At 33.8% G+C, this 16,642-nt stretch overlaps 2 protein-coding genes across 6 annotated transcripts in view; one reads left to right on the top strand and one right to left on the bottom strand.

The window, feature by feature from the left end:
* The window catches only part of LOC128168379 (caspase activity and apoptosis inhibitor 1-like), a 59,828-nt gene extending 59,476 nt beyond the window's left edge, over window positions 1–352 (bottom strand). The window contains exon 1 of one of the 3 annotated variants that reach the window (XM_052834645.1): window positions 217–352. The gene's annotated coding sequence lies outside the window, so the exon portion shown is untranslated. The remainder of the gene's footprint in view (window positions 1–216) is intronic. The other 2 variants (XM_052834647.1, XM_052834646.1) reach the window with 2 other exon arrangements.
* On the top strand, window positions 231–15,980 carry LOC128168378 (uncharacterized). Of its 3 annotated transcripts, none has more exons than XM_052834641.1 (2): window positions 231–361; window positions 8,210–15,980. In XM_052834641.1, exon 2 carries the CDS (start codon window positions 8,317–8,319, stop codon window positions 12,121–12,123), a length of 3,807 nt encoding a protein of 1,268 aa, XP_052690601.1. In that variant the 5' UTR covers window positions 231–361; window positions 8,210–8,316; the 3' UTR covers window positions 12,124–15,980. The 3 variants fall into 3 exon arrangements, with proteins under 3 accessions (XP_052690601.1, XP_052690602.1, XP_052690604.1); XM_052834642.1 differs by lacking the exon at window positions 231–361 and adding an exon at window positions 391–902; XM_052834644.1 differs by lacking the exon at window positions 231–361 and adding an exon at window positions 6,157–6,364.
* The last annotated feature ends 662 nt before the right edge of the window (window positions 15,981–16,642 follow it).

The following is a 16,642-nucleotide window of genomic DNA, read 5'->3' as shown; positions in this document are numbered from 1 at the left end:
CATGACATGTGTCAGGCCCCCTGTGAATCGATTTTTCTGGACGAAAACAATAGCCGGTGTAAATTGTAAACATACGGCCCTGTGAATTCCAAGCGATTAAATTCGCATGTCAATTTTAATTTACGAATATACAATACCGAAGCACACTGATGATTTCAATCACTGTTAAACTAGGGCAGCGTGAATAAACACACAGTTTATCTGTCGGATACTTACATATAGAGTGGTCAGCTGTTTTTAAGCAGTGGGTTTTTAATCTCAACGTGTTCTCTTCAAACTTCCGCCATTAGTTTACTTCTCAGTCCTAAAGGATCATGGGTAAAGGCAAGATGGCGAGTCGGTGCGACTGCTGATGAAGAAGGTAACAAGATGCTTTTATCAATAGTTTTAATTAAGGAGCATATGAAGTGTAATTAATTTACTTTCTTGGATTTTATTTCCGTGAGTGGAGTTATTGACATTTAAATTTCTGGTACGTATACACACACTGCAAACGTAAAATCGTTATATTATCGATCAATCGTAAATTTCTTTTTGTCCATTCAGCGCAGTCGGACAGCTTTTATTTAAATTTTAATTTAGCCGTCAATTTGCTTCGGCATATTTCATATGAATCTCGATGAGGCATCCACATCACTTCGAAAAGGAGCCATGTTTTGGGAGCAGTCTATTTATAACTGTCCGTGGCTTTGAGTTTCTATATCACTTGAAGTTTGTCTAAATAGCTAAATTTAGTTATAACTTTGCTGTTGGATAAATAATAGCGCACATTAATCGTATGAAGAGGTGGCTATAACGCATTATCGTAAAAAAAAGAACTAGAAAACAAAAAGATGTTTTTCTGACATTTTCCTTCAAATATTTTTGTGGAATATTGATGGAGATGGTTCTATTTTGTAAAGGTCAGTATTTCTTATAAACGTTTGCAGTGGTGTACATTTTTTAATAATTCTCAATTTTTAGGTCGTTTAAAGTTAATACTACATGCCCATTTCATGCCTGTATGACTACAAATTTTCTCTTGCAACAGAATCCTTTAAACAGATAATTGAGTGCATGTGAATTTTCTTTGTAATCAGTAGCACCTTGTCAATTTTCAGCCTAACATGTGTTGTAGTCAGTTTCACAGTTTCGACCTGTAAACAGGGATGGAATTGATTGAATTTCAGTCTTTGTTCAAATTGTCTTTGCAGTTTTAATTTTGAATCTTGACAGTTGAATGTCGTGCAAATGGGTTTTCTTTTGAAATGGATATAGTGGAAAGTAACATGTTAAAGTGTCTGATTACAGATTTAATGAGAACAAAAATCTTTTACATGAAACTTCTGATTGACATATCTGTTTTTCTAGTTAGTGGAATAATAATTGATTGATTTTGTAAATTAGTTTGTCAAACCTTTCTTCTGTAATTGATCTTTTGTATTGGAGAAAATTGTCCTCTGAAGTATTTTAAAATATTAAGTGTTAGGGGATTAGGAATGCAAAAGTTCACGAAAATCTTTCCCAAGGTTTTTATTGGCAGTGAAAATGGCATTTGACCCATCCTTTTATGATGTACAGGTTTACGATCAACGAAAGTCATCTATCAAACTTCATGTAGGATTATAAAAAATGACCATGGGCCAGAATATTGACGTAATAATTTAGGAATAAACCCTCTTGTGAATTGACTTCTTTAATGCCCTACACTGGACACTGCCTGCCCACTTTTTATGACTGAAAGTTGGACAAAATTCATGTTTTCTCATAAATCACCCTCTGTGCCACATATAAGTAGTTTTGACTGGAAGGTATGAAGATCTTTATTGCTGTTAAAAAAAAAGTCTCAAGTCAATTTAATTGATGCCGTTCAGAGTCTATTCTTTTTGTCTTTCACTGACCAGTTTATCTATTCATTATATTCTCACTATCTGTGGTGACTTGTGTTGCATGTGTAATTTATCACAAAGTCCCAAATTTGAACTTGAATTTACATTAAAATATTGAGATCGTAACTGATAAGGATTGTTAGAGAACAGTGAATTCAGATAGGGTTATCTCTCTATGTATTTATTTATAGACAGAGGTGATACTTTGGACATTAATTTGTTATAGAACCTACAAGAACTGCATTTATTTAATTGGCACCATGTGTTGATCATTTCTGTAATCAAAACGCACAGAGGGGAAAAAATGTACTCGAAAAGTTGTACTTGGGGGAGAAACTATCAAAATGTTTGCAACACCAGTTTTGACATTAAGAGTTAGTCTACAGAAATCAGAAGTGAGTGAACTAGTACAGCTGTTTTATTTGAGGTTGGTTGTTTTTTGGTTAATGCTTTTTATTTTCGTTTAAACTTTTGCTCATATTGTTTTTCTTTATTTCTCTTTCTCCTTCAAAATTCCTGAGCGAATGCTTTCTCAGGGGATTACTCTCTATTTGAATCACAGAAGTTAACAACAGTCTGACCAATAGCATCTGTTGTATATTAGATGTGAATTCATAATTAATGGCAAGCTGGCATTGGAACCTCCTAACTTCTTATGCTTTGTGGTGATGATAGAATTTTTAATGAATATATCAAAAGTACCCAAGATTGTATGTTGAATTTATATACTGTATTGTTTAACAAAATATTTGATTCTGGTGTTATACCCACACAGTGGGTTAGTGGTAACATTATACCTGTTTATAAGAATAAAGGGGATAGTACAGAACCCCAAAATTATAGACCAATTACACTCTTGAGCTGTCTTGGAAAATTATTCACTGCTATCATTAATGAAAGGTTAAACAAATATGCTGACAATGTTCAACTCATTTTAGAGAACCAAGCAGGTTTTCGTAGAGGTCATAGTACAATAGATCATATTTTTTCATTGTATTCTCTTATCGAACTCTTCAAATTGCATAAGATGAAATTATATTGTGCGTTTATAGATTTTGAGAAAGCATTTGACTCTGTTTGGCACATTGGTTTATGGAACAAGGTATTATCAAACAATATTGATGGAAAATGTTTTAAAATTATTACTAATATGTACAAAGGTATTAAGTCAAAAGTTCTGGTTAATGGATTAAGTTCAGAATTTTTTGAATGTACAGTTGGAGTACGACAAGGGGAAAATTTGTCGCCTTTTTTATTTTCACTATATTTAAATGATCTTGAGGAGTATCTTTATACAAACAATGTCAGAGGTTTGTCACGCTTGTCTGATAACATTAAGAAAGATCTTAATATTTATTTAAACCTTTTTGTCTTATTGTATGCAGATGATACCATCTTATTGTCAGAAAATCCAGAAGATTTTCAACACTTACTCAATGTTTTTTCTAGATATTGTAAAGAGTGGCGTCTTAAGGTTAACAGTAAAAAAACTAAAGTTGTAATGTTTGGTAGAGGTAAACAAACCAACTGTTTTACTTTTGAAGGTTCCCAATTAGAAATTGTTAACAACTTTAAATACCTGGGTGTTACTTTTTGTAAAAGCAACTCTTTTAATCTTAATGTTAAAGAACTGTTTGATAAAGCTACTAAAGCAATGTATGGTGTTATTGGGAAGTGCAGAACACATAATCTAACAATTGATTGTAAAGTAGACATGTTCGATAAAATTATCAAACCAATATTATTATATGGATGCGAAGTTTGGGGTTTTCATAACACTAATCTCCTTGAAAAATTACATTTAAAATTTTGTAAACATATATTGAACTTGAGAACCTCAACTCCAAACTTTATGGTATATGGGGAACTTGGAAGATACCCCTTAACAATTAATGTTAAAGTTAGAATGATTTCCTTCTGGGGTAAATTAGTCAATTTCCAGAACTCAAAATTGTCAGCAAAACTTTTTAATGTATTGAAGAATTTTAATAACCCATGGTGCGAAGCCATTAAGAAAACTTTAAATCAATGTGGATTGACATATATATGGTATCAAAACACAATAAACATACCCTGGTTAAAATCTAAAGTATACAATATTTTATTAGACCAATTTAAGCAATCATGGTATAGTGAGGTACATAATTCTCCAAAAGGTTTAAATTATAGGATTTTTAAAAACTCACTGGATTTTGAAAAGTATTTATTGATTTTGCCAACACAATTATGTAAGAAATATTGTAACTTTAGAACTGGTAATGCTAAATTACCTATTGAGATAGGTAGATGGTTTAATATTCCTAGAGAAAACAGAATGTGTAAACTATGTACCTGCAATGAAATTGGGGATGAATTTCACTACCTTTTCAAATGTACTGATGTATATATATCCAATTCAAGGGTTAGATGTTTACCAAAATATTTCATAACAAATCCAAATGTTGTAAAATTTGAAAAACTGTTTAATATCACAAACATAAACCAACTTACCAATATTTGTAAACTATTAGATACTATATTTGAGAGAGTTAGCTCTCTTGGTTAAACTATATCTGTTACCCCTTCATCATGCATGTACCATTGATTTTCATTTATTATATATATTGTAGTTTGTACATACTGTACATATGTTTTTTCTCTTCACTGTAAATTCAGTTATGAGAATAAAGTTCATTGTCATTGTCATTATAGATAAATTATTGATTCATAATCTTGCAACAATTTGTGAAAATTTTCTTCTTACATGGATAATGAATAAATAATGAGCACACAATTTAGGGCCGGATCACTGATTGTGTTTGAGGCCTTGTATGTAAATAAAGGAATAGTTTTCAAACCATATCAAATTTGAACTCATTGAGATGCAAATTAAAGCTCCAATGAAATGGGAAATTGGAAGATAAACAAAATTGAAACCATGCTTAGTTTATCAGAATTTCAAATTACATTTTGTAACAACAAGGGTTTATGTGATTAAGACAAGCAAATTTATTTTTAGGGTTTTGTTTATGGGCTTCAAAACGCCAGGGATGATTATTGTTAAATTTAAGTCAAGAGGATTAAAATTGTAAGCCCTCATTATGCAATTACCTTTAAGATTTCAATTGAAAACAAAACATGCTATGTAATAAACAGTGAGGCCACCCTTGTAAGTCAATATAACAACAGTTGGTGGGACTTTTAACACAATTACCCAACACAAAAGATTCCAGTTTTAATCCCCAAAATTTCTAATCCAACAATGGAATTTTCACTGGGATATTTAAAAGCATATTTATTGTCATTATAGTTCAAAAGACTTAAAAGAACACAAAAAATGTTAAAATTACTTCTTTGAACTTTTTTTCCCAAAGACTTTAATGGAAATTTGATTATGTTGTAGCAGTTGGTTAGACAATAAAATCAATAGAACCCAAGTTGATGTGAATCAAATATTTATAAATCTGATCAAGAAATGAAGAAGAAAAAAATCATTGTTAATATACCCCCAGTTCTTGATGTGGTCAGTGAAATCTCGAGTGTTTTAAGAAATATGCAGTGTCAGAGTGGCGAACCTAAAAAGGTAATTAATTTTTAAATGAAAAAATATAAATTTTAAATAATATAGTGCACTTAATTTGTTATTTATTTACCAGCCCGCGCAGGTATGTGTAGGATGGTTCGTAATTAGTGTCTTAATCATTGACTGTAAGTATGTTAGTACAAGAGTGAAAGTGTGGAAATTTATCTTTCACCTGAGGGATCAGAGCTGTCAATCATTTTATTAGAGATGGTAGGAAGTCCCTTACCTGTTTTAATCACTGGTTGATGGATATTCACTGTGTCTATTGTGCTTTCAGCAGGTATTTTTCATGGATTTGTAATCAATTGAGATTGTTATCAACAGTGTGAAAATCAACACTTTTTAGGGGCAGGTGGGTCTTTTCTTCTTCTTCTTTTTTTTTTAAAAACGTTTGCCACAATTCAAATAATGTGAAAATCATCTTTTAATCATTTCATATTATTCTGCATGAATTGTAAAATACTAATCAATACCATTGACCAGTATTGGAGGTTGAAATCAAAGGATGTGGGCTGGGTTAAAGGTATTGTAATTTTTACTTATGAGGAAATGGACAGAAGGAAAATGTCTAAATCCACGTCGACCATTGCATTAATTTTTGCAATATTTTGTACAGCATCTGAGGGAATTATATAACAGATACTTACAAATGAATTTCATTGGATGAAATTAGACCCTGCCCATTCATTTAGTCACTCTTTGTAACTTCTGTGTAGCTGGCCAGCAACTAGCTGGGCTTTGCTTGTTAATTAACTGAAAACTAATATCTTGTCAATTATTGATGTATATTCATATTTATGCTGGATGTTAGCTTTTGAGCAACTGGCCACAGCAGAAAGCATTAAATTGTTGCATTAATGAACAGCAAAGAGGAAAAGAAAACTTATCAGTTCTCTTCTTTGAAAGACAGGAGGCTAATTCAAATTTTAAAAAAGTGAGATTTTCTTTAATTTATTTTTAATTTACAACGTTTATTTATTTTTTTTACGTTTGAAGAAAAATTTGAACTCCTTTATGAACTTACTTATTTAAAAGTGATAATTTTCTTGGACGTGGATCTGGGTTTTATTTAAATTGTTCAAGGAACAGGAAGAAATTCTCCCTCTCTTAACGGTATGTTAGTTATTGTCTTATTGATAAGCTTCTATTGAATTTTTTGAAATCTACAATTTGGGGTTTTGGCTTTGTTATCACTCAGGAACAGAAATTGTTACATTTACTCTATGGTGATGACTTTGATATTCTCCCATTTGATTTTCGTGTTTAAAAAAAAAAATACTCCAACTATAAATGTTTGTAATTTATTTTGGAATGTGTAATTAACATTGGTTTTGAAGCTGGCAAGAAGACGTGTTTTATTGCAAGAAGTTAAAACAATTTACAGACTCTGTTCAGCGGCATTGAAAAGGTTTAATCTATGTTAAATGTATAAAACTGACTCTGGCTTATTGCAAAACAAATAGCAATCATGTGTTTCCCCTACTTGAAAGTGGAATTTTGGAATATTTCATTAAAAAATCGTGAGATATATAATCATGAATGGTTCCAGTTTGTAGAACAATGTTGTTCCCTCTTTGTTTTTTGTGATTTCTAATTATTGGAGTTAAAATTCAATTAAGCATTTGCATTTTAAAACAATCTGTTGGGAGGTTTGAAGTCAAATGTTAAATGCATTGCCACTGGCTTAATGATCCTTGCTGCAGATGCATAAAGGGAAGTAACCTTGTAATAACTTTCTTAATTCTCTCTTAGTAACAATGCTAACATCTGTTACTCTTCAGCAAGAAAAAAAATATCACCATCCAAAAATATTTAAAAACAGGATCTGTGAGTTGTATATGTAGCATATGTTTCAAAAGAGGGTAAATCAGTAGAATTTTTTGACATGAAATTTTATTTTTGAAAGTTTTACAAGTCTATTTATGGTTTTGGCACCTGTGATTGATGATCAAAATTTTTATAACATAATAAAGAGCTTGCAGATATATCCATGTACTTCAATGATGCAATAAATTATAATGTAATTTGATATTTTTGACATGATTAGTTTTTAGGGATAAATTTTAATGATTTTAATGGATTACATCAAATGATCATTATCTGATATATGTCTTATTACATAATCTTTATAGAGACCATAGGATTTAAAACAATGATAACGTCTTAAATGTGAGAATAATATTTCTTATTTTGTCATTTCCATGTCCATGTATATGTTTTTAGTGACCTTAGGTCATAAGTAGCAGACTTATACGGGGAATGATTTTTTTTCTTGATATAAATAAAACTGATATTTTTGTTGCTGGTGAAATAACACTGCTGTCTTAATGTCTGTATGTGGTTTGATTTATTGATTGTAAGGTGTTTTTGAACATCTTGGCTTATTGGATTGGGGCCTCGGGGGTGTTGTAATATACCAGAGAGTAATATTATGTTTGTACAAAATTAACTGTACTGCATAGACATCACTTAGTCTACATTAAAAACTTGGGGTCTTAATTACATGTAGTCTAGGGTTCAGTGTAGAGCTGTGTGCTCATAAATATTCATCTACATGTATGTTGGTCTTCTTAAAACGCAGAATATCTGTTTTTATGTATCGGAAATAATTTTGTGAGTTTGATTGGTCTGTCTAGATCCTGTTATATTTCATTTATTGATTTGTAATTTGTTCTGCCAGAAAGTTCTTGTCTGGAGAGCTAAAAATACTGATGTATTGAGATCAGCTCAATTAATGAAATTGAATTTTTTCATTCAAATTTTTTTTTCTTTCTTTCAGATTCTTAACACCATTTAACTACTATACATGGGAGGTCTAAGAAGAGGCGATTAGAGTCAAGTAGGAGAAATAAAGAACTTTTAACCAAGAAATCAACAAACACCTGAATGTATCTTCCAGCCACCGCCAGTCAGATGTTAGCCATGGACATGTTAGCATTTGATAAAATGTCCAAATCTAATCGACGCAAGCAAAGCAAACCAATACGGGTATCATACAGTGCCGAAAATGACCCCACGGCTGAGGGAGGTGCCCCATTTCCCAATAATGGACAGTCTGAAGAAGTTGTCAATGGACATACTGAAGGGCAAAATGTTTCTGATTCAGAAATGGAAGAGCAGTTGCCAGTGGGAAAAGTCAATGGCGGAAACCCCCATCTTAATTCTGATAAAAACATGGATTCTCCAGATGGCGAGAAAATGGTACTGGATCCCAAGGAAAACAACAATGAAAACTTTCCCACAAAATATCATCGCCTAGGAAGTGAGTTGTTTGCAGGGAATGCATTCCCTGAAAATGTGAAAGTCAAAGAAGAGCGAAGTATTGAGCAGGAAGAGGGATCCCCAAAAGAGGTCAACCCTGATGAAGAAGGTCGCAAGCTGGACGGTCAGAGCCGCATCTTCCATCAAGATGCTTACTGCGAACTTTGTGATCGTGAATTTTGCAACAAGTACTTTCTCAAAACCCATAAAGCAAATAAACATGGGATTTTTGACAGCGCCTGTTCACCATTTTCTCTGGCATCCTTGGGAAATGGCATGATTCTACCTCAAGATGGCAGTTTAGGATCAGTTCCAACCTCCTCTCCAGTTTCACAGTCCTTGCCCCAACCACCTATTTCGTCCATGTCCTCCTTCAAAGTGATGGATTTCATTCAGAGCCTGCCAGCTTCAGAACCTCCTAAGACAACCAAAGTGGATTCAATGACTCCTATCAAGGGAGAAAACTTACCTCCAGTCAGCACCCCTGTATCATCCACAAGCAATACTCAGCCACCAACTCCATCCACATCTAATTCCACTTCCACTCCCAAGGTTAGCAAGGATATGGAAGACTTCTGTGAATTATGCCAGAAGCACTTCTGTAACAAATACTACCTCAAGAAACACAAGCAAGATGTCCATGGAATTGCTCCACCAGATGGTTCCGGCTCCAGCAGCAAACGAGGAAGACAGAAAGACTTACAAGCTCAACTGGATGCCATCAACTCTGCATCAGTATCTTCCAACTCACCCCTTATACCTCACTCACTTCCAAACATGACAGGATTGCCCAACATGCCTGGAGTCATGGTGCTGAACCCCTTCATGGCTCCTATGCTCCTTCCTACAGGGTCCCTCATGCCAGGGTCACAGATTCCTACACCACCCATGATGTCTCAGCCACTCCCAACTTCTTCTCACCATGATTCTATTACAACTACAGCATCCCAAGCCATCTCTAGTCAAGCTTCTCCAGGGTCTACTCCAAAAGACTCCAACTCCATGAATCAGGAAGCCTATTGTGAGCTCTGCTGTAAAGAGTTCTGCAACAAATATTTTCTGAAGGTTCACAAAGCAAATAAACATGGAATCTTCATGGATGACTTCCCATTCCTTCCAGGGATGCCAGGAATGCCTCCATTTAAATTTCCAATGAGCGAGGGAATGCTGTCAATGAACCCGGACAAACCGCTATTCTCCATGTCGGGAATGGAAGGCAAGAATCCAATCAAATCAGAACCTAGTCCCAAGCAGGGAACTTCCCTAGTCTCCTCATCTAGTCCAGAAAACTCTGTTACATACTGTGGATTGTGCAATCAAGAATTTGCTAGCAAGTATACATACAAAATTCATCGTATCCAAGTTCATGGCATGCTGAATGAGGGTCTTGATGCGTCTATCACCGATGAAATCATCAGAAATTCCTTCAGAGAAAGAGAAGAGTTCTTCAGATATGCAATGAGAGAGAAGGAGGAGGCCTCCAAAATATCACCAGGATCAAGAAATGGAGATGACAAAGAGAACGATACAAAGATTACCGATCACGGGATGACCACCATGTTTGGAAATATGGTTGCTGCCAAGCTTGCTGACAGAGTCACTTGTGACATTTGCAATAAAGACCTGTGCAATAAGTATTTTCTCAAAGTTCACAAGTTCAAAGTGCATGGAATTGAATCTTCTACCCCAGACAACAAGTTTGATCCCAGTCGCATTGCCAAACATCAGCTAACAGGAGACTTTGAACTCATCAAAAATGCAGTGAAGCAAGAGCCAAAAGATGTTCCTAGTCAGAGTCCAAAATCTCAACCTAAGCCAGATAGAATGAAAGATTTTCCCCAGTTAAGTCCAAAAATGCCACCCTTTATGCCAATGCCTATGATGTCCAGGCCAATGGAAATGCCAAGAGACAAAGCAATGTCACCAAGTACCAATGTTGAAAAACCATCCAACCAAGAGTTGGTTAAAATGGGTATCGACCCAGAGGCCTATTGCGAAATATGCAAGAAGGAATTCTGCAGCAAGTATTTCCTTCGAACACACAGACTTAACATCCATGGCATTTCAACTCCAGAAACCCAAGTCACCCCTGGTAAAATCAGTCCAATGCTCTTCCAGCAGTTCAGCAACATGCCCCTGAATTTGAGCATGAACAGTGGCAAAAAGAAGAATGGATTTGAAAAACACTCCTGGAGATGGAAGGAGCCGATGAACTCTCACAGAGTCAGCTGTGATATTTGTAACAAGGAAGTCTGCAACAAGTATTTCCTGCGCACACACAAGTTGAATAAACATGGAATCTTGCCTAGTGAGAACTCCTTGTCCCCATCTACCTCAGATATTGATACCCAGAGCAACTCTTCATTGCCTACGGATCTCAGTCTGCATGAGAGAATGCCGCAAAGTCCACAGGCTGTTAAACTGGACAGCAACATGCACGGAGTGCAAGGATTTGATGAGAGAAGGTTGAAACTTGGAGACACTCCAGATTCTAGGATGAATATTGAGGAAGAGAAGAGATTTTACAGTGAAGTCTGTCATCTCTGTGATCGACGTTTCAAGAGCCAAAAGTGGTTGAGTGCCCACATCATGAAAGACCACATTGAACCAGGAGTATTCACTCCAGAGATGCGCGAAAAAATGATGATTGCTGGTATGGATCTTTGCATAGACAAGAAAACTTGCCGAATCTGTGAGAAGTCTTTCCCGAGTGAGCTCTCCATGCATCTGCACATGATTCAAGAGCACAATGCCCAGGTCAGTCTAAATACAGAAGAGAAGCCACAGCCAAGCGTCAAACACAGGTCCAGCCTTGCGAGACAGAGGTTTGCTATGAAGCGAAGATTTTCATTTACCACCAAACAGAAACTTTACAATTGTGCTATTTGTGACTATAAAAGTAAGTGGCTAAACAATGTGTGTATGCACGAAATCAAGGAACACAGAGTGCTTAAATTCAAAAACAAATCAGGAGTGAAGAAGACCATCAAAAGAGCAGCGAAAAATGTGAAGACGTACAGATGCACAAAATGCAACCTGAAATTTGCAACACCAATCATGTGTCATCTGCACATTCGTGAGGAGCACATTCGAACCAAAAATTTCCGTGTCAGCAAAAGGCTACCAAACACTCGTCTGAACTGTAAATTCTGTCCCTTCTCAACCTTGTTCTCCAAGCAACTTCGTCATCACATGACCCGTGTCCATAGTGACGGCCGCTTCGAAACGTTCGAAAATGAAAACAGCTATGACTTGGATAACGCAATGGCTGTTGATGATGACTCTCGCAGTGAAAATTTCCAGTTGTTCACAATTAAAGACTGCTCATTGGAAGCCGATTTCCGTTCGTCGATGGCCGTGAAACTTCCTGTTCGGCACCGCATGACAGACCCAGTCACTGTAACCTTTCATCTAACACCAATGGAACAGTAAGAAATTGTTGTGTCAAGATATTATTGTATCATGTGTTCATGTGTTTATCATGTGATTTATTTGGTCATTGAATATGTCGTAGAGTGGTTTTTTTTTTTAACATGGTACATATAATTCATGAATTAGTGACCTTACCATTTTTCATGGTTTTTTATGCCAGGAAAGACTCAGTGTCAATGATATTTTGCAAAAATAAGATCAGTACATTTTTTTCTGTTAATTTTTTCCCCTTGTTATTATATATTTCACCTATATATACATGTATGTATACTGGTAAAGCTGATGTGCAATCTAAGTATTTCTGTTAAGGTTACTTACGTTTATTTATTTTGTTATTTATTGTTATTTTGTTGATAAAGAAAGGAGAAAACTCAGCCCCTCTGCAATCATTCTTCTTGTGTTAAAGTTTCACCCTTAGTTCATATGAGTCAGTTTCAAAATTATTTGAAATTTTTACGTCAATTAATGCGGCAGCACTAAGGGATGGAATTTTAATATGAGTTTTCCCTTTCAAAAGAGATTTTTTTTTTATTTTACCCTGGGGGTGTCAGTATTATTGCAATATTAAATCAAACTTGTTTTTAGTTGATATGCACATAAGTATTAGAGAATTTTTTAGTTCTAATTTTTTTTAGTACTAATGATATTCACATTGATGTACTGAATTTGATAAAGAATAATGCAATCGTGATTTTTTTATGAATATATAATAATTATCATGATTTAAATGTTCATTCCTTTGAAACAAGTCATAGGGAAAATATTGCCCCGTACTTAGCCCTGTACCATAGTCGATGTATTTATTGTGTAGATAACTTAACCTAAGTGTAATACTGTGTCCGTTCTAACCACTGTACAGAATTTTTTTATAGCGTAAATTAAAAGAAAATCAGGGAACATTTTTTTCTTTCAACAGCTATTGAGTACTGATTATGAATATATATATATATACATGTGTGTGTTCGTGTGGAGATTTTGTTTGTGACATAATATTATTTATTAGGTAATGTTTTTCCCTTGATGATTATGAATATGTGTTTGTGTGTGATTTACACACAGTACTTAGCATATTATTTACACACTTTTTACCACCATGTGTTACGTTCTTGAAACAGTGAAAGTACTTTTTAAAATAGGGGGCATTACACACAATGTGCAATTAATGTGTGCATTTTTTTTTTTTTTTGATGGTACACATTTTATTGTGTACGTGCATTACTTGATAAACGTTGTTACACAGGTCTTCAATCAAAAGAAATGTAGATATGAAGAAGAAAAAAAACTCATGTGACATGTTATAGTACATATTGTCTTGATAGGTGGTCAAACATACACAAAAAAAACACAACAAGACAACACCAGCCATGTAAAGTCAAATAGTTAATGGAATCGTTTGTGGGAGACCTCGTGCAAGTCTTGCCAAGAATTAAGGGTGATATGATATTCTTCCATGACCACTTGTAAATACTTTTTTGATTTACAAAACTTCATTGCCAAAAAAACAGACAAAAAAGATGTTCAATGTTCAGAAAATGAACAGATATTTGTTATAAATTGATTGACTATTCCACAATTTGATCCGATTTGTAGGCGTGACAGGAACATTTATTTCACAATCAAATCTCAAATTGTCCTTATTCAGATCGTTGTTATCAGTAATATATTTGACGTGTTTGGTGTTTGTATTTATTTTTTCCGTGTAATCTCTGTTTGACTTGTGTGGTGTTTTTTTCTCTGGATTGGTTGATCCCGTTTTTTCCTTTCATTCCTAGCGTATTTCCAGGATTTGGGGCAACGGTGTATATATATTGCACCCATTTCCATCTAGCTTTGTGGTTGAAGTGAAATTCTATATATTTTTGATATGCCATTGCGTGGCTCTTGTTTTTATCAGCTAACCATATATAATCCTGTTTGACTTTTTTTTTATGTAGGAGAGTTCTTATTCAGTAGATGGACATGCATTTGATCTTATATTTATTGTTGAAACCATGGTTACTTTTTTTTCCACCCATTTTGGAATAAATTTTGTTTTTTGTAGGTTCATCATTTTTTTTAATTTCTTTATTATTTTTTTTAGGTCAATAAGGTAATTTGTAGGACTAGGTACAGAACCAGTGTTGCTTTATTTTTCATCAGGTAGACACTTGCGATCAATTCTAAATCGGGAAATTGTCATTTTATTATAAACGTCTATGTATTGATTCATTACCAAGCAAAGCTTGTTTTAATTTATGTATTCAAATTAAATAAGTTTGTCTTAACAAACAGTTCAGTCTCTTCTAGACATAGTTAAAAATGATTGATCTTCAAATATGGTGTGATAACTTTTAACATAAATCAGAACTTCATTCAAATAGTTTGAATATTTGAATAAGTTTGAATTAATGGGATTTACATCAATTAACATACGATTTATTTTCATCCCAATTCTTTTTTAGCTTTGAAGAATATGTCAATGAAAAAAAGGCTTTGTTTTCCAGCTATAAATTAGAAATATCGCAAGCCCTTTTATTTTAAATCTGTACTTAATTAAAGTGATTGGATGATTCATTGTTTATGAACACTTAATCTTTCTCTCCTTTTTTTATTGATCAACTGAAATTAACAAAGACAAAAAAAATTTGCTTAAAAGAATGTTATTTACTTTCAACCCAGCCAACAACTCATCAATGAGTTCATTTTAAAGGTTTTAGTAATCGCTGATCAATGACTTGATAAATTAGCATCTTGCCTCGGTTGTAATTCACAATTCCTACCACTTTTTTTCAAACTTTTATGTGTTAGCAACAGCTGTTTCATCTACAGTTTTTTTTTCTTTTTCTCCCATTTAAAATGATTCATATTCACCTACACTAATAATTTGTAGCATTTTTCACAGAAAGGTTGCCAAAAAATATGAAACAAAAATAACCATGCAAGCTTCACAGACAGCATTGGTTTCTGTACCATGAATATTTTTTTTTTTTACTCTATAGATATGTTATTTTTTTATTTATTTCATAAAAAGAAGTTTAAAACCATTGTCACAGACATATTCCCCCAATGCTAGTCAATTTTTATTTTATTGTCGCATTCCTTGGCACAAGGGTGGGCCCCTCTGATGGAACTACCTCGCACCATTTCGATTTTCCCACCATGGATAAGGAAAATTGTAAGAAAACGTGAAATTAAACTAGTCATAACTTATATATTTCGTAGTGGCATAGTCTGAATGTATTTTAATGTACATAAATTATACAATGTATATGGTAATTATTAAGTGTTTGTGTTAATATACCCTTTTTTTAAGATAATAATGATATGATACGGGTTAACCCTTGTCCAAATGGGATTAGGGATATTTTTTTTTCTTAATGAATGCAAAGAAAAGGTGATTGGGATTTTTCACCATTAAAAGTCAATATCTATCAACTTTTGGTTTGGTATTATTGAGATTGACTCTCACTTTAATACCTAAATTTTTGTTTTCAATTTGCTTAATTTTGATACGTTTCTCAGCTAATCTTCAAGCCATCTTGCCATTAGTTAAGTTTTATTTCTGTTAATGAATCTATTGAAACTGATTTGCAATCTTAACCCCTAGGTGGTTGAAAATTATCAATGTCGAAGGATCAGTTGGACTTTATTAAGTAGATTAAGTAATGTTTTGTTGTGTTTTTTGTCCATTCTATTTATTTCGATTTCCTGTAAAAGGGGAATATGTTGACATTCATTTTGTTACCAGTTACCATGGTTTTTTCTCCTGTCATTTTGATTTGGTTGACTATCTTTGTATAGTGGAGTGATTTTTTTTTTTCACCAGCGCACCGTCCTATGATGGTGTTATGTATGCAATAAACTTGAAATGTTTAAAATCTGTGTGTTGTTTTGATGTCATCAATCTGGGTATGGTTCCAGAAGAGCTCGTAAAGACAAAGAAAGTCGTTTCATCAATCAATATTTCAAAGTGGTCAGCTGGTTCTGTTCATGTGAAATTAAAGTTTTGTCCAGCGCAGAATCAAGTGTCCTATGGGACAGATTTTGCGAAGGATTGGTGTAATGGGGGGTTTCACTGACCCTCTTCTTGGCAAATCCTCAGCCCTTTTGTGAAATCCATACAAAGTAAATAAATCTGCTCCGTTCTCTGGACAAATCATGTTTCCCTTGGAAGGACAGCTGTACTACTTGCCGATCTATTACTTCATAAAAAAATTCATGAAATTAAGAAAAGACCAGAGTTCTTCAAAACTGATTTTAAAAGTTCTAAAAGAGGACATTTCATGCACTCTCGGTTGAAAATATTCATGGAAATATATACATTTAAATGGGAATTGAAATACCTGGAAATGAACAAAAAGCTTATTCATAAAAAAAACGTGATAAATTTTAATGAAGTTTATGTTTAAACTAAGACGTGGATAAACTTTTCACCTTCAGTTTTTTATGGATCGGTCTAGAAATGCTTTATAATTTTAAGCAAATATTACCATGACATTCTAGGGTCAGTCATTAAGGAAACTGGATTTATGATTTACCT

The sequence above is a fragment of the Crassostrea angulata genome, chromosome 10 (assembly GCF_025612915.1).
Source record: "Crassostrea angulata isolate pt1a10 chromosome 10, ASM2561291v2, whole genome shotgun sequence".
Classification (NCBI taxonomy): domain Eukaryota; kingdom Metazoa; phylum Mollusca; class Bivalvia; order Ostreida; family Ostreidae; genus Magallana; species Magallana angulata.
The sequence above is the reverse complement of the archived record's forward strand: the minus strand, read 5'-3'. Positions and strand labels throughout refer to the sequence as shown.